The sequence below is a fragment of the Piliocolobus tephrosceles genome, chromosome 2, assembly GCF_002776525.5.
Source record: "Piliocolobus tephrosceles isolate RC106 chromosome 2, ASM277652v3, whole genome shotgun sequence".
Classification (NCBI taxonomy): Eukaryota; Metazoa; Chordata; class Mammalia; order Primates; family Cercopithecidae; genus Piliocolobus; species Piliocolobus tephrosceles.
Genome location: NC_045435.1, coordinates 86,681,616 through 86,705,610, shown reverse-complemented (window position 1 = coordinate 86,705,610; position 23,995 = coordinate 86,681,616). Strand labels below are relative to the sequence as shown.

Sequence of the window (23,995 nt, the reverse complement as noted above, 5' to 3'; positions counted from 1 at the left end):
GGGTCAGTGGCTAAGCATGTGAGGTTACAACCTCCTCAGCGCCTGCTGAGGCCCTGAGAGTCATCCAAGGTACGGCAGTAAACAGACAGACAGTCTGTCTCTGTCCCCCTTCAGCACACAGGTTCCTGATCTTTGGATCCCTGCACTCAAGCAATAATCTCCTTTTAAGCCTTACCCACCTGTCCTCAGAGTCCTTAGGGTCCCCAGGACTGGACTTCTCTCTGGCCTGAGATGGCAGAGTGAGCAGCAGCTGGATGGAGAAAGCTGGGCAGCTCTGGTCCCAAGGAGACTCCCACTCTGATTAGCAGGGAGCTCTTGCTCCAAACCCAGGGTTCCATGTGTGACAGGGCACAGAGCTGTCGGCTCCGAGGGCAGAAAGTCTACCTTCTTACCGTGAGCTGGAGTCTCCTAACTGAAGGGATGGAGGCTATGGGGTTCCTGAGGGAGAAGGAACACTGTGATCCAGGTCCTGGGACAGGCACCCTGGCACCCCAGCTAGCCCCTCAGCAGTCAGTGTAGGGAGGAAGAAGAGGAGGGGGAAGTCTCCCTCTCAGAGGAGCATGCCCCTCTTTGGACTGTTGTGCAGTGGCCTTTACAAGTACAAATAGCCTGGGCAGTTGGCACTTTGAAGTTGGCTCCTTGAAAGTGTGGAGCTGAGGCCTTGCTGCTGGCTCCTCTCTCTTAAGGCTACAAGTGCAATCAATGCTGGCAGTGTTGCAGGGACCCAAGCCTCTATGGGTCCCCGATGGCAGGCCCCATTCCATTTCAGCTGGTGTGACAGTGGGCACTGCAGATCGAGCAGGGAGCCCTGGAGAAGTGCTAGGGCTGGGGAAAGGGGAGCAAGCAGCCTGAGTCATAGAAGAAACCACCCTGGTCACTGCATGCTTGGATACTCAGCCTACTTCCTTGGTTCCGTCTAACAGTCCCCAGGGCCCTATGACCTGGATCTGGGCCTTGCTCACCTTCCCTGTTCTCTAGAGCCTTCTTGCTGATCCATATCCTTTCCAGCCTCAGGGCCTTTGCACATGTGACTCCCTGCCAAAAACTCTCTTTCCTTAACACTGCTTCTGGTGGTTTTTCCCCAGTTGATAAGGCCTCAGCAAAATGTCACCTCCGGGGAGGTTTCCCTTGCCTCTCTATCCAGCTATTTATAGCAGCCTCCTGTCATTCTTTCACACTATTTGCCACAATTTGTGCTTCAATAGTCATTTGTTCCTTTATTGGTTCAAGGGTCAGTGTTGGTGTGGTCACTGCTGAGTCCACTGTTCCCAGAAGACAGGGTCCACAGCAGGCACTCCATAAATACATGTTGCAGAAGGACTGCCCTCACTGGCTCACTCTGTGGAGTGAGGGACCTAACGGGCCCCATCTACCTATTGCCTCTGAAGGTTAAAGGGCAGGAACAAGGTAGAGGGCCACTGCCCTCTGGCCTGGCATGGCTCAGAGGCAGCTTGGGGTTAGCTCAAGGCAGCTAAGCAGGTCCAGCCCAAGGACTAAGTCAAGTGGGCCGAGGAGGCTCTGACAGTGGCCGGGGCCGGTGTGCACTCCCTGGCATGGGTGAGGACTGCTGCTGTTCTGGATGCACATTCATCTCATGCGAGGTGCTGGGGCCCAAGTTCATGTAGGTTGCTGGCAGCTGCACATAATGGTCCCCAAGCAGTGCAGACACTATCTGCTCCACTTTCCCCACTAGTACTCCGAAGGTGGGTCGCGCTGCTGGGTCCGCCTCCCAGCATTGCTGCATCACTTGGTACCTGTTGGGGGAAAGGCATGTCAGATTAAGGCAACTTCCACCCAAGCATTCTGGGCCACCCACTTGCTGTTAAACCTGTGGCAGGTCACACAGGGATGAGGATAGGTGACAGGACCTAGTACCTAGCACTGCCCAATCAGGGGCAGCTCTTCTCATCCCTATGATGGCTGTTCCAGTCCTGCCTCCCCACCCTGGCAGAGGTCCAACTACCTCAGGTGTTAAGAGCTTGGGCTCCTGTGCCCTGTGGCCTGGGCTATGTGATCTTGGGCAAGTTCCTTAACTTCTCTGTGCCTCTGGGTCATCCGCTGATCACAAAGCAGTAGGCACATAGGCTGATGCCTGTGAAGTGCTAAGCACAAGGCCCAGCTCACGAGGTACCATGGTCATCATCACAGTTCTTCCAGGAAGGAAGCCTGGGTCCAGCAAAGCAGGAATTAAAAATCCTGAAGCAGTCGGGCACAGTGGCTCATGCCTGTAATCCCAGCACTTTGGGAGGCTGAGGCGGGCAGATCACAAGGTCAGGAGTTCGAGACCAGCCTGGCCAACATAGTGAAACCTCATCTCTACTAAAAACACAAAAATTAGCTGGGCATGGTGGCACACGCCTGTAGTCCCAGCTACTCGGGCGGCTGAGGCAGGAGAATCACTTGAACATGGGAGGCAGAGGCTGTAGTGAGCCAACACTGTGCCACTGTACTCCAACCTGGGCAACAGAGCGAGACTCCATCTCGAAAAAAAAAAAAAAAAAATCCTGAAGCAAGAGCATTTGGAGCAGCACCAGTGGCACCCTGGTCCTGAAGCAGAGGTTCCCCAGGTTTACCTTCAGGGTCCTAGTGCATGCTCCATTATCTTGGGGATGTCATTCCTGCCTGAAATAATACTCTAAGTACCTTACACACAATATCTCATATAATTCTCAGGTTCTCGGAGGGTGGTACTGTTATCTCCACTTTACAGATGAGGAAATTGAGGCCCAGAGAGGAGAAGGGCTGGACTGCTGAAGTGGACCCTATGGTGTACCACCCACATCCCCCTTTCCTCTCCCAGTGGCTGGGAGTGTTGCCTGCTGATGGTTCTTGACTGAGGCTCTAAGAATTGCCCTAGGCAAAAGAGAACTGCCTCTGCCAAGCTCATATCCCCTCACCAGGGACAGCCTGTGACTAGTAACTGATTAATGCCTGGTACAAAGACCTGGCCTGTTGGTCTCAATTTCAGAAAACTCTGGTGGGTCATCCCAGTTCAAGCAGTCCCTGTGGGATGGGCTGCAGTTTCTGTGACATTTCTCTGTCCCAGTCCTTCTTCCCTTGCCCCCAACCTCTCAGTAAATCCCCATACATAAATCTCCAGCTGAGTTTATTTCCAGGAGCCCAATCTAGATACGGGTAGGCAGTGAATTAAAGAAGTGAATAATAAGAGCAAACCCAAAGCAGGTAGGACTGTGAGGAAGGGCTACTCGCATCCTTCCTGGAGCACAGCCTGAGACAGGAGGCGTCAACTACTTTTACCTATGTCCTGGTTCTCTCTGTTCTAACCCAGCAGACCTGGCCACAGCTCAGGCACACCTGCTACATATGAAGCTGAACCTTAGAACCGAACCCACCCTGTAGGCACTGAGGACAACGCAGCTGCCGCCATCCCTCCAGGAATGGGGAATCTGAAACCACATCCAGTGAAAAAACCTGACCTGGAGATCCAGAGGGGGTTGCTGTGGGGGTTATGGAATCTTTCCTCGAGATTAAATGAGAGGAAAAGGTGGAAAGCAGCCCCCATTAGTGGGAGTCGGGGAGGAGGAGTGCTGGGAAAATCAAACCACTGGCCTCAACCCCAACTCTGAGCTCAGAATGCTGTTACCATGGCAACTGTGAGGTCCTCCCAGTGTCCCACCCTGCATGTGGGTGGGACCAGTTCACAGATGAGGAAACTGAGGCCCAGCGAGACTCCCTTTCCTAGTCAACCAGAAGTTCAGTCAGGAAGCCAGGCAGCAGCTCTGTCTCCTGCCTCTTCCATGTCTCTGGGGCCCAGTTCCCTCCCCACTACCACCTCCACATACTCACAGAGAATCGGGGCAATACTCAGGCTGGGGCAGGCGCCGACCCTGGGCCAGGAAGTGGGTGAGGTCAAAAGGGTCGATGTGGGGGTATGGTGGGGCACCCCGTGTCAGCAGTTCCCACAGCAGCACACCAAATGACCACTGTGGAAAGGGGGAGGTAAGGGGACTCAACTCACTCCAAATTTGGGGGCAGGTGGGTCCCCCAGGGCTTCTATCTCCCAGAGTCCTTCAGCTGGAAATGGAAGACCCCACCCTCCACTGAGAGCTCATTCCTCAATATGTCACCAGTGTCTTTCCTCTGTCTCCTCCCACCACCTCATCCCGCCCAGAGTTGGGGCTGGGCAGGCCCTGGATTATCTGTGAGGAGCCAGTGAGTTCCCAGCCTCCTCTTGCCCTGGTAGGTGTCAGATTCCATCTTACATCTGCCCAAGAGGTGGGCAGAAGGGCTGTGGGGTTCATCTACCCTGGGGACTCCCTGGGCTCAGATCATCCAGAGCTGAATGGGTGAGGCCCAGTGTTCTCGGGTGCCAAAGCCATGTGGACTATAGGGCAGGTGGGGCCTTACCACATCAGACTTGGTGGTAAATCTATAGGTCTGCAGGCTCTCCAGTGCCATCCACTTCACAGGTAGGCGAGCGTGGCGATGCTGTCGAACACTATAGTATTCCTTGTCCAGGATGTCACGGGCCAAACCAAAGTCAGCCACCTTGACAGTGAATGACTCGTCCAGCCTTGAGGGTAGGGAGAGGATCACACTTAGGACTGGCCCTTACCAGGCCCTGAACCCACCTGTTCTAGGCCCTTACAGAATTTCTTTCTTTTTTTTTTTTTTTTGAGATGGAGTCTCGCTTTGTCTCCCAGACTGGAGTGCAATGGCGCGATCTCTGCTCACTGCAAGTTCCACCTCCCGGGTTCACGCCATTCTCCTGCCTCAGACTCCCGAGTAGCTGGGACTACAGGCGCCCACCACCATGCCTGGCTAATTTTTTTGTATTTTTAGTAGAGACGGGGTTTCACCATGTTAGCCAGGATGGTCTCGATCTCTTGACCTCGTGATCCACCCACCTCGGCCTCCCAAAGTGCTGGGATTACAGATGTGAGCCACGGCGCCCGCCCACAGAATTTTTTTTTTTTTTTTTTTTGAGACGGAGTCTCGCTCTGTTGTTGCCCAGGCTGGAGTGCATTGGCCGGATCTCGGCTCACTGCAAGCTCCGCCTCCCGGGTTCATGCCATTCTCCTGCCTCAGCCTCCCGAGTAGCTGGGACTACAGGCGCCCGCCACCTCGCCCGGCTAATTTTTTGTATTTTTTAGTGGAGACGGGTTTCACCGTGTTAGCCAGGATGGTCTTGATCTTGTGACCTCGTGATCCGCCCGTCTCGGCCTCCCAAAGTGCTGGGATTACAGACTTGAGCCACCACGCCCGGCCTGCCCACAGAATTTCAAAGCCACAGTGTCCAGTCCAAGTCTGTACTGGGCAGACAAAAACAGTAAGGTGCAGAGAGGGGAGGACAAGGCTGGAGTGGGCCCTTCCCTGAGGCGGCCTTAAGCACCGCACACCCTCATGCCCTGTGCCTTTGCTTCACCCCAGCTACTCTGGACTCTCACATGCAGTTTCGCGCAGCCAGGTCCCTGTGCACAAACTTCTGCTCTGCCAGGTACTCCATGCCGTGGGCTACCTGCAGGCCAAAGCTGATGAGGTCCTTCACGGTGGGGTTCTGGGGGCACAAGTGGGTTGGTGGGCAAGGGAACAGCAGCTCCTTCTCCAGCTGCTGCCCAGCCCCCAACCCAGAGCCAGCTGAGCACTGACCCGCTGAGGTGAGCGGATGAACTGGAGCAGGTCACCGTGGCACATATAGGGCAGCAGCACATGGGGCAGGCCCTCGGGTGGCAACATGATACCAATGAGAGCCAGCACATTCGGGTGGTTCAGGCCACGCATGAGCAGCCCCTCTCGAAGGAAGGCCTCCACCTGCTGCATCTCTGTGATGCCTACAGAGCAGCACAAGTCAGGCACAGGGCAGGGCCTCCCTTTACAAGGCTCAGATGGGGAAATGAGAAATAAAGGTCTTCTGCTCAGGGTCACTCAGTAAGGTGGGAACACAGAGAAAAAGAATCCTCCCAGCCTGAGGCCCCACCCTCTGCCCTCCCATCTTCTGCTCCACTTACGACTTAGTGACTTGATGGCACATTGGATTCGATTCTGGGCCTGGTCTATGTATTCTCCATGGTAGACAACTCCAAAGTGGCCTGGTGGGAAGTGGATAATGAGTCGATGAGAGGGGCTCCAGGGCCCAAGGCTCACACCACACATTCTCATTGGCAACCAGACCTTAGAGCACTAAACTGGCCAATCTTACATTTTATTTTATTTTATTTTATTTTATTTTTGAGGTGGAGTCTTGCTCTGTCGCCCGGACTGGAGTGCAGTGGCCGGATCTCAGCTCACTGCAAGCTCCGCCTCCCGGGTTTACGCCATTCTCCTGCCTCAGCCTCCCGAGTAGCTGAGACTACAGGCGCCCGCCACCTCGCCCAGCTAGTTTTTGTATTTTTAGTAGAGACAGGGGTTTCACCGTGTTAGCCAGGATGGTCTTGATCTCCTGACCTCGTGATCCGCCCGTCTCGGCCTCCCAAAGTGCTGGGATTACAGGCTTGAGCCACTGTGCCCGGCCTTATTTTTAATTTTTATTTATTTATTTTTTGAGATTGAGTCTTACTCTGTTGCCCAGACTGGAGTGCAGTGGCGTGATCTCAACTCATTGCAACCTCTGCCTCCCAGGTTCAAGTGATTCTCCTGCCTCAGCCTCCTGAGTAGCTGGGATTACAGGTACCCACCACTACGCCCAACTAATTTTTTGTATTTTTAGTACAGACTGGGTGTCACCATGTTGGCCAGGCTGGTCTCAAACTCCTGACTTTGTGATTCACCCACCTTGGCCTCCCAAAGGTGAGGGTTGGGATTACAGGCGTAAACCACCATACCCCGCCCAATCTGACATTTTAAAAAAGCAGCAGGGCTGGGCGTGGTGGCTCACGCCTATAATCCCAGTACTTTGGGAGGCCAAGGTGGGTGGATCACGAGGTCAGGAGTTTGAGACCAGCCTGGCCAATATGGTGAAACCCCATCTCTAGTCCCAGCTGCTTGGGAGCCTGAGGCAGGAGAACAGCTTGAACCCGGGAGGTGGAGGTTGCAGTGAGCCAAGATCGTGTCACTGCACTCCAGACTGAGACACAGGGCGAGACTCCGTCCCAAAAAAAAAAAAAAAGCAGCAGAAGCAAAGCGCAGTGCGCCTATAATCCCAGTTACTAAGGAGGCTGAGGCAGGAGAATCGCATAAGCCCAGGAGTTCAAAGCAAGCCTGGGTAATATAGTGAGATGCTGTCTTTAAAAAAAATTTTTTTTGCTGGGCACAGTGGCTCAAGCCTCTAATCCCAGCACTTTGGGAGGCAGAGACGGGCGGATCAAGAGGTCAGGAGATCGAGACCATCCTGGCTAACACGGTGAAACCCCGTCTCTACTAAAAAATACAAAAAACTAGCCGGCCGAGGTGGTGGGCGCCTGTAGTCCCAGCTACTCGGGAGGCTGAGGCAGGAGAATGGTGTGAAACCGGGAGGCGGAGCTTGCAGTGAGCTGAGATCCCGCCACTGCACTCCAGCCCAGGCAACAGAGCAAGACTCCGTCTCAAAAAAAAAAAAAATTTTTTTTTTAAAAAGGCTTATGCCTATAATGTTAACACTTTGGGAGTCTAGGGCGGGAGGATCAGCTGAGGTCAGGGGTTCAAGACCAGTCTGGCCAACATGGTGAAACCCTGTCTCTACTAAAACTACAAAAATTAGACAGGTGTGGTGGCAGTGGCAGGCCCCTGTAATCCCAGCTACTCAGGAGGCGGAGGCAGGAGAAACGCTTGAATCCAGGAGGCAGAAGTTGCAGTGAGCCGAGATTGCACCACTGCACTCCAGCCTGGGCAACAGAACGAGACTGTCTCAAAATAATAATAACTAAAAACTAAAAAAATATAAAGCAGGGCCGGGTGCGATGGCTCACGCCTGTAATCCTAGCACTTCGGGAGGCCAAGGCGGGTGGATTACCTGAGGTCAGGAGTTTGAGACCAGCCTGGCCAACGTGATGAAACTCCATCTCTACTAAAAATACAAAAATTAGATGGGCGTGGTGGCGCATGTCTGTAATCCCAGCTACTCAGGAGGCTGAGGCAGGAGAATCACTTGAATCCGGGAGGCAGAGGTTGCAATGAGCCGAGATCACACCACTGCACTCCAGCCTGGATGACAGAGCGAGGCTCTGTCTCAAAAATAAATAAATAAATAGGCCAGGTGCGGTGGCTCACGCCTATAATCCCAGCACTTTGGGAGGTCGAGGTGGGCGGATCACCTGAGGTTAGGAGTTCGAGACCAACCTGGCCAACATGGTGAAACCTCGTCTCTACTAAAAATACAAAACTACAGAAAAAAAAAAAATTAGCTGGGTGTGGTGGCATGCATCTGTAGTCCTAGCTACTCAGGGAGGCTGAGGCAGGAGAATCGCTTGAACCTAGGAGGCAGAGGTTGCAGTGATCCAAGATCATGCCACTGCACTCCAGCCTGAGCAACAGAGGGAGACTCCATCTCATGAAATGAAAATAAAATAAAATAAAATAAAATAAAATAAAATAAAATAAAATAAAATAAAATAAAATAAAATAAAATAAAATAAAATGGCCAGGTGCGGTGGCTCATGCTTATAATCCCAGCACTTTGGGAGGCCAAGGTGGGCGGATCACGAGGTCAGGGGTTTGGGTTTGAGACCAGCCTGGCCAACATGGTGAAACCCCATCTCTACTAAAAATACAAAAATTAGCCAGGTGTGGTGGCGGGCACCTGTAATCCCAGCTACTAGGGAGGGGGAGGCAAGAGAATTGCTTGAACCTGGGAGGCGGAGGTTGCAGTGAGCCGAGATGGCGCCACTGCACTCCAGCCTGGGTGACAGAGCAAGACTCCATCTTGAAAAAATAAAATAGGCCATAGGCCAGGCACGGTGGCTCACGCCTTTAATCCCAGCACTTTGGGAGGCCAAGGTGGGTGGATCACGAGGTCAGGAGATCGAGACCATCCTGCTAACACGGTGAAATACTGTCTCTACTAAAAATACAAAAAATTAGCCGGGTGTGGTGGCGGGTGCCTGTAGTCCCAGCTACTCAGGAGGTTGAGGCAGAAGAATGGCGTGAACCTGGGAGGCAGAGCTTGCAGCAAGCCGAGATAGCGCCACTGCACTCCAGCGTGGGCAAAAGAGCGAGACTCCGTCTCAAAAAAAAAAGAAAAAGAAAAAGGAAAATAAAATAGACTGGGGTGGTGGCTCATGCCTGTAATCCCAGCACTTTGGGAGGCTGAGGCAGGCGGATCACCTGAGGTCAGGAGTTCAAGACCAGCCTGGCCAACATGGTGAAATCCTGTCTCTACCAAAAATACCAAAAATTAGCCAAGTGTTGTGGCAGCCACCTGTAATCCCAGCTACTCAGGAAGCTGAGACAGGAGAATTGCTTGAACCTAGGAGGAGGAGGTTGCAGTGAGCCGAGATCGTGCCATTGTACTCCAGCCTGGGCAATAAGAGTGAAATTCTGTCTCAGAATAATAATAATAATAAAATAGAATAAAAATAAAAATAAAATAAAATAAATATAATAAAACAGGCTGAGTTTGGTGGCTCATGCCTGTAATCCCAGCACTTTGAGAAGGTTAGGCAGGCAGATTGCTTGAGTCCAGGAGTTCGCGGCCAGCCTGGACAATATGATTTGAGGCCCATCTCTACAAAAGACAAACAAAAAATTAGCCAGGCATGGTGGTGCATGCTTGTAGTCCCAGCTATTCAGGAGGCTGAGGCAGGAGGATCACCTGAGCCTGGGGAGGTCGAGGCTGCAGTGAGCCATGATTGTGTCATTGCACTCCAGCCTGGGTAACAGAGTGAGACCCTGTCTCAAAAACAAAACCATAAATAAAACCAAAAATAAAGAGCAGCCACATGATGGCAGAGGCTACAATCCTCCTGTGCCTGAGTGATCCACACCAGAACTCACTGAAGACAGAACTTTTCTCATCCCCATTTTACAGATGAGCAAATGGAGGCTCAGAGACGTTAAGTGGTATAACCAAGGTCACACAGGTTGGTGAGAAGGTTAGAGCAAAATCTGGTCCAACTGTCCCTTTAGCCTGTGTCATTTTTTTTTTTTTTTGAGACAGAGTCTCGCTCTGTCGCCCAGGCTGGAGTGCAGTGGTGCAATCTTGGCTCACTGCAAGCTCCGCTTCCCGGGTTCACGCTATTCTCCTGCCTGAGCCTCCCGAGTAGCTGGGACTACAGGTGCCTGTCACCATGGCTGGCTAATTTTTTTTGTATTTTTAGTAGAGACAGGGTTTCACCGTGTTAGCCAGGATGGTCTCGATCTCCTGACCTCGTGATCTGCCTGCCTCGGCCTCCCAAAGTGCTGGGATTACAGGCGTGAGCCACCATGCCTGGTCTAGCCTATGTCATCTTGAGACTCCATCTCTGCCCCAGCCCCACCTGGCCCCCACACCTTTGCCAATGACTCGGTCACTGTGGGTGACCACTCGCTCATGGGGAATCAGCACATCCTTGACCTCAGCCAAGAGCGCAGAGTCCAGGTCCCTTAGCTGGATGGACTCTTTCCGCAGCAGTGGAACACCGGATTCATCTTCACTATTGGAGAAGGATGCTCCATGGACACAAGTGGTGGAATCCAGACCATCAGTGGCAGGGCGTGCTGTGGGGAGAGGGAGTGAGGAGCTTGTAGGGAGAGGGGGTGGCTTTAGCTTCTCGTGCCTCCACTATCTCACCAAGGCCACTTCTGTAGTCAGAGCCCGAGTAGAGAATAGGCAGGGGTGTGGCTCCAGCAGTCTGGTCCAGGGATGCCAGGTCATCCAGGTTGGGAGGAAGAACTGTGGAAAGAGAATCCCTGGTGGCCTGGCTTTCCAAGCTCCTAGGGGCCAACCCCTCTGGGGAGGACTTAGATCCCTAAGTCCTGGGCAGAGAGAGGATGTAGGGACTTGAAGATGCCATTGGTTGGGGGTAGGGGCTGAATAAAGGTAGGAGCAGAGAACTCACCTAGCTGCTTCTTCTGCCACCAGTAGCTGAAGACCAGTGCAGTGGCCAATGCAGCCACAAGCAGCAGCAAAGGCAGCAGGATACCAAGGAGTGTGCTCTGTGGGACCCCATCTGGCCCTGGCCACACCACTCTACCCAGGATGCGACATTCACCATCCACGCAGACCTGGGAACAGGTGGCAACTCAGGCCCAGCCTGCAGGCCCTCTGCCCGTGTTTCCCAGGGAGGTCCAGGCTGGGCTGCCTACCTGCAGTGGGGCACCATCCTTGCCAAGCTGCAGGGATGGGGGCAGGGGGCAGACAACCATGTCCCCCCGGAACTCGTGCTGGCAGCTCTCACCACCCACGGTCACGTTGACACCCACGCAGTCAGTCACAGCGCCCAGCCCAATATACTGCAGAGAGGGTCATGAGGACCAGCCAGTAGGCTGGCCCCTACTTTCAGATCCCCAACTGTCCCTGCCCCTATCCCTTACACTTACCTCAAACTTAATGGCATGCTCCTCAGGCTTCAGTGGAATTAGGTTGGCACTGGGTGGATGGGGTGGGGTTAGGAAGCGAAAGCCAGGCAGTGTAAAGCCAGCAGCTCCATCCCCCCAGGCACTCAGATTTCCTGCCACCCATCCCTGGGGGTCTTGGACCACATATTCAGGCAGGCGGCACAACTGCTGCTCTGGAAGCTGCCTCTCACACTGCTGGGACAAATAGGTGATTAGCTAGGAACCCCACCTGTGATTGCTCCTCTCCTCAGCCCAGCACAAGGTTGGGCTGCAGCTCAGGGAACTCATCCAGCCTCCCTCCCTCCTGGCCAGCACTCACTCACCCTGCTCTCCACTGCCCTAAGCCCATCATGGAATGACAGCACTAAGTGCCATGCTGAAGTTAGATGCTGGCCATAGATGGTGATGTGGGAGTTGCTGTGGAAGAGGGCAGGGTGGTAGGCTTTGGGTGTTCTCCAAGGCTGGCTCTCTCATTCCCCAGAGGCCAGAGTGGGCAAAGGGGTGGCGCTTACATGTAGCCACAGTTGGGGCTGATGCTTAGCACGACAGGGTCTTCTCTGTAGTGGAAGGTCCAGGAACCAGGTACCTGGGCACCCCCCACCTGCAGGCTAAGGGGGACACTGGCCACCATGGCCCCAGGGGGTGTGGCACATAAAAGCTGCCCCTCACTGACCCTGCAGGCACAAGAGATTGGGCTCAGGGTTACCCCCTTTGTGATGGCCGGGCCCACTTCCTCCAGGGGCCTGTGGCCCTCTCCCAGTTCGTCTGTTATCTCTCCCACCTGCCCCACTCCATGGTCTGTCTGAAGATAAGGTGGTCCCAGGAAGACATTCCAAGAGGGTAAGGAGGGAACAAGTTCCCCACAGCCTTGGCTGGAGCCACTCAACTCTGTGGTGGGCTCTCTTGCCTCTGGGCTGAAGAGGGCAGTAGTCTTTTCTTCCTGGACCTGTTCTCCACACTACACTGACCATGTAACGAGCACTCTTCCCTCCACCCTGACAGAGTCCAGGTCTCCACCTGGATAGAACCCTGTGGCCTTCCATGCCTGCCTGGTGGTACTTACCGTGCTAGCAGACACTCAGTCCCATTGACCAGCACAGCCCGGCTGGTGCCTACAGACAGACTCTGGCCTTTAAGAGTGAGACAGGTGCCTCCTGCCCGTGGGCCAAAGAGGGGTTGCACTGCTATCAGCACTGGCTCCTAAAAGTACATAGAGGTGGCTTAGGTGGAACAGGTTGTCCACTCCAAGCCCCTCCCTTCCCGTACCAGGCACTGGCCAAGGGCACAGACAGGGCAAAGTGACCTCACCATGAAAAAGAAGCCTCTGAGCATGGAGGTGCCGTCTATCCGGAAGTGCTTGCCCGGTGGCATGTTAGTCACGGTGAGGCTGACGTTGGTAGGCCCCACTGCTTGGGTGCCCAAGGGCTCCAGTTCACACTCAAACTCCTCTACAAAGTCTTTCCAGGCCACTGGTCTGGGGCACCAGGGGAACCCCTGAGGTCAGCCAGGAATTACACAGGCCTAGCTGCATGCCTGCCACAAGCCACAGGGCTCCTCTGAGCCAGAGAATGGCGTTTCTCCACCCATGCCTCCTTCCAGGGAAGGAAGGTTCTGGCGGGGCAGAGATCAACCTTGGCTGGTCCATGAGTGAACAGACAGGAAGGGCACATGAAAGCTCAAAAAGGGACAGAGACATCTCCTGAGACACAAAACAGTCAGAACCACTGCAGCTTCCCCCATTCCCCCTTGCCTCTGATAAGCAGAGAACAGGCTCTCATGGGGAAGGGGCTGCTTGGTTGCTCCCTTCAGGGAAAGAGAGGGGAGGGACCAGACTGTACCTGAGTTTTGAGCTGTCCTTGGGCAGCAGCCGGCAGGGACTTTGGCCCACAGTGATCTGATGGGTTCCCTCAGGCACCAGACCAGAAGGGTGCAGGTAGAAGTTGGAGCCACACAGGGTCAGCCTTGTACTGCCCCTTAAAGGTCCACTGTGGGGGTGGAACTGAAACGGGGAAAACAGCCTGAGTCCTCATGTGGGGTTGGGCTCTCTCAGCCCCACCTGCTTCCCCAAAGTCTCCTGCCATACCCCTTGCCTGCCCCATGCTCCAGCCATTTGGAGTCACTTGCTAGTCCTCATTCAAGCACTTTCCTGCCTCCAAGTCTTTGCATGTGTCATCCCCTCTGACAAGAATGCCCTCCTTGTAGATATGAAGGACACTCCCAGACCTGAGAAAGATTGTGATCAAGACTTGCTGACCACCACCCCAGGACCAGCCTGTCCCACTCTTACCTGTGCCCTGCCAGGGAAGCCATACCTCAGTAAGCTTAGGCGGACAGTGGTCCTGTTGCCAGGAGCCAGGACACTCCTTCTGCCGGCCACACATGTTCCCACACCAGCCACAGCCCATGAAACGCTGTGCCCTTAGGCAACGCCCACAGGTGAGGAAGTGGCGGCAGCCAGGGCCTCGGATAGGCACCTGGAAAACCTGGGGGTAGAAGACAGGTGACTAGGGGCACCTGGAGGGGGAGATTGGGCTCTATAGACCCTCCTGTATGTCAATGCCTCCCTGGATTGGATGGACAGTCTGTGATCCCACAACCCTGGTCCCAGGCCCTACCCCTGCCCACCTCACCTGGTCTCCAGAGGCGAAGAGTAGGTGGTCCCCAAGGCGACTGACATCCCGCTGCACAGGCTGCCCACTGTCACCCAGTGAGAAGTTGGACACATACAGCAAGTAGTTGAGTGACCTGGCCAGCTCCACCTAGGACAGGTCAGATGTGAGCAAAATGGGGATGGAGACAAAGACCTAGGGCCAGGGGGCTGTGAGGATGAGGACCCACCTGCAGGATACGCCCATCCGCTGTGCCCATGTGCGCCACTGTGACGTTGTCAAGGCGTGTCACATACAATGCAGTGACCTCTACTGCTCCCAACAGCCCGTTGAATAGGTCCACACGTGAGAAGCTGCTACTGACCAGCAAAGGGAAGTGGCGGCAGCTGGTGTTGGGGCTGGGGGCCTCCAGGCCAGGCTGGGAAAAGTCAGGGAAGGGAACGAGTCAGGGTTCAGCCCTGTGCGCCTACCCTCTGGGGCCTTTGTCAGTGGCCACAGCAGCCCAACACTCTCACCCCTCACCTGGCCTGACTGGAGAAGGCCCTGGGCCTGCCGGTTACCATCTCGCATTGCCCCCACAGGGCTCTCAGTGTAGCAAGGGCAGGCAGAAGGCCCAGGCTGGAAGGCCCACTCCCCATTCTCCCTGCTCCACCCTGCCATGTCCATCCTGATGGTGAGTTACCCCCATTCCATCCTCACAACCACCCCGTACATCTTTTTTTTTTTTTTTTTTTGAGACAGTGTCTCACATTGTTGCCGGGGCTGGAGTGCAGTGGCATGATCTTGGCTCACTGCAACCTCCACCTCCCGGGTTCAAGTGATTCTCCTGCCTCAGCCTCTGGAGTAGCTGGGATTACAGGTGCTCGCCACCACCCCTGGCTAATTTTTTGTATTTTTAGTAGAGATGGGGTTTCACGATGTTGGCCAGGCTGGTCTCGAACTCCTGACCTTGTGATCCGCCCACTTTGGCCTCCCAGAGTGCTGGGATTACAGGCATGAGCCACCGTGGCTGGCCCATCCCATACATCTTACAGATGAGGAAACAGGCTCAAGAGGTTTGTCCTTGGCATCCTCTTGTCCAAGGCATCATAAACTCTCAAGAGGGGAGCCAAGTTGGAAGTCTCAGCTCCACAAGAGTCTTCTCCTGCCCCCTGCTGGCTCTTCTCTGCTTCTCTGTGTGCACTTCAGCAAACCCTGTCTCCTCTGGGCTTCGGTTTCCCCACTTGCATTAATTGGCCAGCACAAGGTTGGGAACACGGTCCTTCTCCCTAGACTCCAAAGGTCTTCCTGTACCCTTGGCTGCTTCCTATACCCCCCTTCAGGGCACAAAAGGGATAAACCAAACCCCTACAGCCTGGGTGCCAGAACTAAGTTCTGGAAGCTAAGGGGTACTAACCTCTCCCCGGCTCTTAGCAAGGGGGTGTTTTGGGGGCTGCAGTCATGCTCCAGGGCAGGACTGTGGAAGCTCTGGGAAACCAGGACACCAGGGTATGAACTCACGGTGTTGGACCTGAGTGTGAGGTGCAGACAGGGCTCAGTAGCCAGCCCTAGGTGCTCAGGACTCTCCTCACCAGCCCTGAGGGCACTCCTTGAAGCAGAAGCCTCTGAAGTCTCCATAAGACCACAGAGACTTAACCCAGTCCTGAGACCTCAGCACTGATTAGCAGCCCTGGAGGCAAAAGTAGATGTGGAGCTTTGCCTTGAAACCCCATACACCCTGCGCCTACAGCTTGGGTGGTAGGGACTGGGATTTTGTCCTCACTTGAGGCAGGAAATCGGCTTGGCTTGGCCCAAGCCGGAAGCCTGCCAGGTGTTTCCAGCATGACTCAGGGACAGGTGGGGCTCTGACGGGTAATAGAACCCTACCTTAGCCAGGCCCACACCCTAGCCTGCTTGTCCCTAGGCCCCAGGACCTTAGCTCTAGGTTCCCAGGCTTAGGTAGGGGCTCCAGGCTCCTGAAAACACGTAAGTGTCCAATGTCCCATGGAGGACAGGCACCAGCTCTGAGTCCCTCAGGCCTCCTGAAGCCAACCACTATGTGGGTGCTGCCCCAGTGGCTGCATGCCCACAGTTGCTAGGCAAACACTGCACAGGGTGATTCACACACCTCCTGGGGGCCTGGCCAGCCTGTGGGCGGGGACCAAGATTAGTCCTTCTGGAGCCTGGCACTGCCCAGCCGTGCTGGGTGTCTTCTGACCCACTGACCACTAGCTAAGCTGGGGAGAGGTTCTGACTCCCCACTGGGAAGGAGAACGGGCCAGGCAGGCCTGCCCAGGCCCAGACAAGGAGTCCCCAACCCTAAGGCCTCTCAACCCAGATGTATTCAGCAGAGGGAGGGAGGCTAAAGACCCCCAACCTCACATTGGGTGTAAGTTCTCCTCCCATCTCCGAGGCATTAACAGGAGTGGAAAGGAGTCTGTCGAGAATGTCACAGCAGGCCCAGGGCCACAGGATGATGGCTAGAGAATATGAGAGCAGTAGCTGTGGGTCCCATTCCTTGGTCCAATCTTATTGCTGTTGCCTACACGATGGCTGGAGAGAGCCTAGATAGAGTCTGTTGGAAGGAGCCCCCAGTTCAGCACGGGCTTTGAGATTTCCTGCCTGGGGCAGGGCTCCAAATATGGTTAAAAAAAAAAAAAAGTCTGGGATGGACCAATTCCAATCAGCGCTTCCTAGGCCTTCCCCAGATGTTTATAGTAGCTTGCACAAGACTAGAGTGAGGCTCCTGGAACCTTCTAGAACCAAGCTGCCATCCCATGAGTGCTGGGTACTCCCCCCAATCACCCCCAATCATGTCAAACAGGTTAGTGAAGCCCAGGACATGCAGGCTCCCTAACAAGCTGCCAACTTCCAAGGCCCAGGAGGCTCCCTGGAACGTGGTGGCTGGCAGAAGGATGGGGGTGGGTGTGGAGGAAGGGGAGATTCTCTGACAACTCCTGTCCCACCCCCTTTGGAAAGCAGAGCAAAACAAGGGAAAGTTAAACTGTTGGCAAGCAGCTGTGAGTCTGTGAATCTGTGAGCATCTCCTTGTGTATTTGTGTGTGGTGGTGGTGGTGGTGGTGGTGGGCGAGGGGGGCGCTATTTTTCTGCGTGTGTCCCTGAGGATATGGATGGTGGACAAGTAGGAGGGAATGCCCATCATTCTACCCAGCATTCAGGAGCTATGCTAACAGAGACACAGTTATGTAACCCCATCCTCACATAGCCAGGGAAACTAAAAAACCAGAGGCTATGATGGGCAGGTAGGGGAAAGAGCAAAATGAGGTAGTCACAAGGGCCAGCCTGGCTGGGAGCCGAGCCTCCAGTGTAGCCTTTGTCTGGCTGCTTTCTCACACCACCCCAGCACTTAGGAACTGGGTGAGAGAGAATGCTTCTTTCCGCCTGCCCTCCCCCTCCCAGATCCCCTCAGTGATGGAAGGGAAGCAGCCTGTGTTCAGCCATGTGCATGCAGCTCACAAGTAAGGGCCCCTTCTTTCAGCTCACCGGGTTGGGGCAAAAACTGGGTGACTGGAAGAAGTCGAGGCCTCGCCGGAGGCCTGGATGGACTGGGGATTCACAACAGCGCTCCACACCTTCATCAATTAATGTGTCCAGCAGGTCAATGGGGAAGGCACAGACGACAGAGTTGGGGCCCACGCCAGGGCCACTATCCTTGCCAGCCACAAAGACCCCAAATAGCACTTCCTGGCCCTCAGCAATACTCAGCTCAGTGGCAAGTTGAGCACCCACTGGAGCAGAGTGGGCCACCCGCAGCACAGGGTAGGGCTGTCCGCCCTCTGGGGCCCCCCGGCGCCTGCGTTTCGGAGCAAATCTGCAGTCGAGGACCAGCTCCCGATAGTCACCCAACTCTGGCTCAGTGGCGCTAAGCCGTGCCAGGCGTGTGTGCAGGGCACCAGGAGCATCTGTCACGCTGGCCGGCTGTACAGTCAGGAAGTAGACGAAGGCTCCTGTGTGGAAGCTGTGCACATATTCAATACTGTAGGAGACAAGATGCTTGGGCAGCACTGACAACGCCACAAAGCCCGGTGCAAATCCCGAGGCATCCGCCTTGAGACGCCTGATAGACACTGAGTGTGGGCTGAAGCTGGCAGCCACAGCTGCGTCCAGTGAGGATGCCACGTAGAAATAGGAGGCCTGGCCTTGCTCAACCACGGTCACACGGGTGCCCAATGGGCTGGCCACACAGTCGGGGCAGTCATCGGGCCGGTTATGGTGGGCTGAGAAGAGGCAGACTGGCGCTGCCAGATGCACGGCTGTCCGTTGGGGCTCTAGGTCATGCAGGAAGCAGCGGCCCTGCAGGCTGGAGCCACAACTGACCAGAGCAGGCAGCGCGGGCTCCAGCACCAGCACCTTTGTGTCTGTGTCACCGGGAGGGCCGTGGGGGCCTGGGCCACAGGCTGCACACGTCTGGCAGCCAGGGTCCCCAGCAGGGCCTGTGGCCAGGCTCTGGACAGACTTCAGGTCAGGCCCAAGCACGTGCAGGCGATTGCGTATGGCTACAAACACAGCACTCTCATTTCTGTCGCCCTCGTAGGTCACCATGGCCTGCACCAGGCCTCCGGCGGAGAAGCTAGGCACCATGTACTTCACGTTAAAGTCTCGAGAGGCCGCGTAGGGGGTGCGCGGGCACTGCCATTCCTTGGCCGCCGCGGGCTTGGCAGGCAACAGCAGCAGCAGTAAGAAGGACTGAGGCAGCGGAGGGAGGAGCTCCATCGAGGCGAACTGGGACCCTAGGGGATCCCTACGGGCCTGGGGCTGGGCCTGGGCCCGGGCCCGGGCCCGGACCTGGCTGGGGGCCCGACTCGAGGTCTGGACTGGGCCAACTTTAAGCGGCGGTCCCGACAGCCCCAAGATAGGAGACCCCCGTCCCAGGTTCCTGTGAAACCCAAATCCCTTCCCGGCCCTCGGGTCTGAGCACCTGACGCCCGCGGAAGCACGGACAGCAATGCCCCAGCCGCCTCACCTGCCGCCCCAGCAGCCGCTGCACACTGGCGCTTAGCGCTCAGCCGACCAGAGGGCGCCGGGCTGGGCGGGCGGGCGGGGTCGGGCCGTGGGGGCGGGGCCGAGAGAGAGGCGTGGCCTAGCCCAGGCCCTCCACCCATCCGACTCTTCCGGCCCTTGGAAGCCTGGCTCCTGTACCTTCTCTTGGCGTCTTGGCGCCTTTTTCTCAGCGGCCTGTGGGTGGATGCGCATGGTGCGGCCTGGAGAGAGGTGAGCCGGTCTGAACCGTCCCATCCCATCCCCCCACTACCGACTGGTTCGCAGCGAGAGGGGGCAAGACACTGGGCTCTTTGCTTGTGGTGGAACTAGTTTGCACTTAGTAGCAACACCCTCAGAGGCTGGTGCCCAGAGGCCTCCTGGGGGCCCACCATGTGGGGAACAGAGAGTAGGATTGTGTGGAAGACCAGAGGGGAGATGTGGGGCACTTAACAAGAGGTGTTATGGGGCATCACCCTTTGTGGGAAAGGACTGTCCTTTTTTTTTTTTTTTTTTTTTTTTTGCTCTGTGACCCAGGCTGGAGGGCAATGGCGTGATCTCGGCTCACTGCAAGCTCCGCCTCCCAGGTTCAAGCGATTCTCCTGCTTCAACCTCCTGAATAGCTGGGATTACAGGCGTGCACCACAACACCAGGCTGATTTTGTATTTTTAGTAGAGACAGGTTTCACCATGTTGGCCAGGCTGGTCTCAAACTGACCTCAGGTGATATGCCCGCCTGGGCCTCCCAAACTGTTGGGATTATAGGCATGAGCCACCGCGCCTGGCGGGGACCATTCTTCCATGTACTTCTCCTGAGCTATCAGCGACAAGATGGTCTCAGAGGAAGGTGTGTTATGCCCTGCTCTCCTAGGGCCCTAAGGGTCTTAGGATGGGATCTGGCCTTGCTGACTGGACCTCAGAGTCAGAGAGTCACATAAGTGGAGGCCCAACCCTAACTCTGGTACCTCCTCTGCAGCCTCAGTATATAGAAGCTGTATAAGGGGGTTACAATCCACAATATGGGCCATGGGGACTCCCCCTTCCTGGCTCTGCCCAGTGCACCCCTGATATGGAGGAATCATGAGCTTCGGCTCTCAGGACACTTCCAACTTGCTCTGTAGGCCTTGCTGGATCTTATTCTCTGCAATAAGAATGTAGTTCTGGGCTGGGCACTGTGGCTCATGCCTGTAATCCTAGCACTTCTTTGAGAGGCCAAGGCAGGAGGATTGCTTGAGGCTAGGAGTTCAAGACCAGCCTGGGCAACATAACAAAACTCAACAAAACAAAAAAACGGCTAAAAATTTTTTAAAACTAAAATGTATAACCGGGCATGGTGGCTCACGCCTGTAATCCCAGCACTTTCGGAGGCCGAGGCGGGTGTACCACTTGAGGTAAGGAGTTCAAGACCAGTCTGGCCAATATGGTGAAACAAGATGGTCTAAAAACAAAAATTAGCCGGGTGTGGTGGTGGGCACCTGTAATCCCAGCTACTCAGAAGGTTGAGCGGGGAGAATGAATTGCTTGAACTTGGGGGGTGGAGGTTGCAGTGAGCGGAGATTGTGCCACTGCACCATCTCCAAAAAGAAAAAAGAAAAAGAAAAAGAAAATGTAGTTCCGATTAGGTGATTTCCCAGAGTTCTCTCTTCTGTTTATGAGGAGTGGGGGTGGGGGAGCCTAGTCCCACACCTGGATCTCAGCAGCTGCCCTTTGGTAATTGGTCCTGCCAACACTAGACTGAGGCCCCTGGGGGACGACAGCCTTGGCCTGACAGCCCCTTCAGCTAGAGGGGCCTGGACCCTGGAAGAAGGGGAAGGTCCACAGGGTGGTTCTGGGCTGTGAACTATGGGCCGCAAGGCTGTAGAGGATAAGGAGGCTAGGGGAGAGAGGAGCCCTCAGCCCAACAGGATTTAGCCTGGCTGGGGTATCTATATCTCCTCACTCTCTTTTCAGTCCATACTTCTGCGCCTGCATCCCCTTCCTAACCTAACCTTTGTAAGTGCTGTTCCTCCTTCCAGGAGCACGCTTTCCCTTTCTTCCTTTTGCCACCTAAATGGCACTTCCTCCAGGAAGCCTTTTTGATCCACACTTTGCCAGGCCCCTCTCCTGGGTCCCACAGACCCAGTGCTACCCCCACCCCAGCACAGTTTACTCTGGATACTTCACTCTGCCTCCATCCCCAGTGCAGGACTTCCCCCTTCTTCCAGCCTGGAGCTCCATGAGTACCTGAAGACTGAAAGAGGAAATGGAACTGGGGGCGGCCACACCCAGTGCAGGGTTGATACTGTGCCCTGAGGTGACATAAAAGACACTCCTTTTCCAAAGCAGAATTGGCCAGGAAATGAATAAACACCCTGAGAAAACTGTGGCGTGGTTCTTGCATTCCACAGTCAACACATCTAAAGATAGGCAGGGCAAAACTAAAATGAAACATTCTCAGCCTGGCGCCCAGACAGGGGTTCTGGTGACCCAAATCCCACCTCCAGACTTTCAGAAGGATCCCTGGGGGTTGGGAGGAGACTTCACAAGCCCTCTTAGATCACCCCACCCACCCCTTTTTGGGGGTGGGGTTGCAGCAACCATTCGTTAGTTTTCTGCTGCCACCTTGTGGCCACGCTAATGGCTGTCCCCAGGCTGAGGTCCCCTCTAAGGCAGCCTTGGTTCTCAACAGCAAGGGTACACAGGAGCACCCCTTCCCCGTCTCGCCATCTGCTGCCTCTATAGGAGGGAGCAGTCAAGGTGTGTGGGGGAGGTCAGCTAATGGGGCTCTTAAGTGTGAAGTACAAGGGCATCCCAAGGTAAACTCACGAGGCCTGGCCCATAGCTGGCTAAGAACCTGCTCGACTGCCCTTAGCACCTGACGCCTTGAAGGAATGCTAGCCACTTTTCCCTCCTTGAGCTCTCAGTCCCCTCTGAACACTGTTCTGGATGACTAGGTCTAGCCTCTTTCTCTAATTCCAAGATCACCTTAGCAGTAGCAATGTAGTCTCTCCAACTGTAATATGACCACATCACACTGCAGGTTACTTGGAGTTTGAGAACCCCAGCCCTTATGGACTCCTCCAGCTTCACTGCAAACAAGTTATATTAGGTTCCTTTTTTTTTTTTTTTTTTTTTGAGACGGAGTCTCTCTCTGTCGCCCAGGCTAGAGTGCAGTGGCGCAATCTTGGCTCACCACAACCTCCGCCTTCTGGGTTCAAGCAATTCTCCTGCCTCAGCCTCCTGAGTAGCTGGGACTACAGGTGCACGCCACCACACTCAGCTAATTTTCGTATTTTTAGTAGAGACAGGGTTTCACCATGTTGGCCAGGCTGGACTCGAATTCCTGACCTCAAGTGATACACCCGCCTTGGCCTCCCAAAGTGTTGGGATTACAGGTGTGAGCCACCATGCCCGGCCTGTACAGGGTTCTTACCATGTCCTTCCCTTGGCACATGCTGGCTCCTTCACTAGGAATACCTTCCTTATTTGCCTGTCGTCCCACCCCTGATCTCCAAGCAGGTACACCCCACGCTCCTAGGTGCCTACAGTCCTAAGTACACACATTTATCCAACTACGGTCTCCCCAGAATATATGCTGAACTACAGAGAAGCTGAGAAACCTACGAGAGTCAGGGCAAGCAAAAGAGGCACTTAGGGGCTCACTGTTGACCAGAATGCCAGTAACAGTCAGGGACAGCTAGCCTGGCATCACCCAGGCCCCAGAGGCAGTGGTTTGATGTTCTTACTAGGAGCAGAAGAGGAACAAAAGCAGAAAACAGGCATAAAAGAGACCCAGGGCATGTGTGCAGGGTGAACAGCACCCACCAAGCGTATGGCTGCTTCCCAGAGGCTTTGGAATCTGGGCTGGTAGCCTGCTGCCATGTCCATTCCAATGTGAGCCACAGTGGGGCCAAGGGCAGGGGCTGTGCTGCCATTTTCTGGGACAATAAATACAACTGTTCCAGCGTACCCTGGGCCCATGCCACCCACACAGGCTCATTCTTCAACATGGCTTGATTTTAGTGGCCAAAAATACTGGCCCAACTCTCAGAAACTGCATGAGGGTGATTCTCTGACAGTCTGAAGACCACATTCAGAGGACAGTTTTCTTCAATAAGTACTTCCTAGGCCTTGTGCTCCCTGGGGCCAGAACTAGAAGATCCCCCAGCAGCTAAGTGGAAGCTTTCTGTACTGTGCCCTAGGTCCTGTGGTAGAGTAAATGGGGCTCGGCTTTCACTACGGAGCCTCCTGGATATCCATGGTGCCCCATGCAGGTCTGCCTATGCCATGCCAGGGACTAGGGTGACTAAGGAGAGCCCAGTGCACGTAGTAGCATTAGCTCTTATTATGACAGGCCCACTGCCTTAGAGGGTCAACTGGGCCATCTCTCAGACCCTCAGCTCACTCTTGGGGACCATTTGGAGGATTGCACTGGCTGAGGTAGGAGAACTGAGGCACACAGCCCTTCATGGGAAGGCCTAAGCAGGGACAGTTTCCTCAGAGGCCTGCAGCTTAAGGGAGGCTAGATTCTGAATTTCAGCTGAAGACTGAGTTGCCTCACCGGGGGCTCCCTCCAGTACCAGGGCTCAGACTCCCCCCATTTTGACCATCTCTATCTTACTCAGCTCAGCTCCTGCTGAACTACAGCAACCCGTTAAACAGAGCCACAGCGAGGGCTCCCAAGGTGGTTGGGTAGTCTTTTGTGGCATGCAGTGGGAGCCCCTCCCAGGAGTGATAAGAGAGGCAGACAGCAGAAGCTCAGACTGAGTATGGGGGTGGGGGTAGGGTAGGGCAGTATGGTACCTGAGAGCCTTTTACATATGGTAGGACTTCAGCTGAACCAAAACAGCCCCAGCCCAAGATCCAACTGAGAATGTGTGTGGCCTCATGCTGGTGCAAGGGAGGGAGAAGAGGGGCTCAAATGTGCCTGTGCCCCTGTGCAGGAGCTAGGGAGGAGGATCCAGTGTCTGTATGTGAGTGAGGGTGGATGGGCGAAGGGACAAGTGACAGGGCTTGACAAG

The 23,995-nt window shown here is 54.9% G+C and overlaps 1 protein-coding gene across 1 annotated transcript; it reads right to left on the bottom strand.

The window, feature by feature from the left end:
- Nucleotides 1–1,190: 1,190 nt before the first annotated feature.
- On the bottom strand, nucleotides 1,191–19,042 carry MST1R (macrophage stimulating 1 receptor). Its single transcript, XM_023231617.2, has 20 exons — nucleotides 17,502–19,042; nucleotides 14,248–14,436; nucleotides 14,040–14,168; nucleotides 13,722–13,892; nucleotides 13,248–13,408; nucleotides 12,718–12,883; nucleotides 12,473–12,609; nucleotides 11,922–12,083; nucleotides 11,733–11,826; nucleotides 11,392–11,601; nucleotides 11,158–11,304; nucleotides 10,911–11,076; nucleotides 10,643–10,744; nucleotides 10,363–10,569; nucleotides 5,970–6,050; nucleotides 5,611–5,792; nucleotides 5,409–5,518; nucleotides 4,369–4,534; nucleotides 3,808–3,944; nucleotides 1,191–1,754 (listed from the first exon to the last, which is right to left on the bottom strand). The coding sequence occupies exons 1-20, from the start codon at nucleotides 18,729–18,731 to the stop codon at nucleotides 1,499–1,501; spliced, it is 4,203 nt and encodes a 1,400-aa protein (XP_023087385.1). The 5' UTR covers nucleotides 18,732–19,042; the 3' UTR covers nucleotides 1,191–1,498.
- Nucleotides 19,043–23,995: the final 4,953 nt, after the last annotated feature.

Excerpts from the sequence above, each read along its gene's own strand:
- MST1R (XM_023231617.2), bottom strand. The coding sequence starts at position 18,731 with ATGGAGCTCCTCCCTCCGCTGCCTCAGTCCTTCTTACTGCTGCTGCTG. Across the intron at positions 12,610-12,717 it reads TCAGAGGCTTCTTTTTCATG|GAGCCAGTGCTGATAGCAGT; the intron begins GTGAGGTCACTT and ends ATGTACTTTTAG. Across the intron at positions 5,793-5,969 it reads TGCCATCAAGTCACTAAGTC|GCATCACAGAGATGCAGCAG; the intron begins GTAAGTGGAGCA and ends GCTGCTCTGTAG.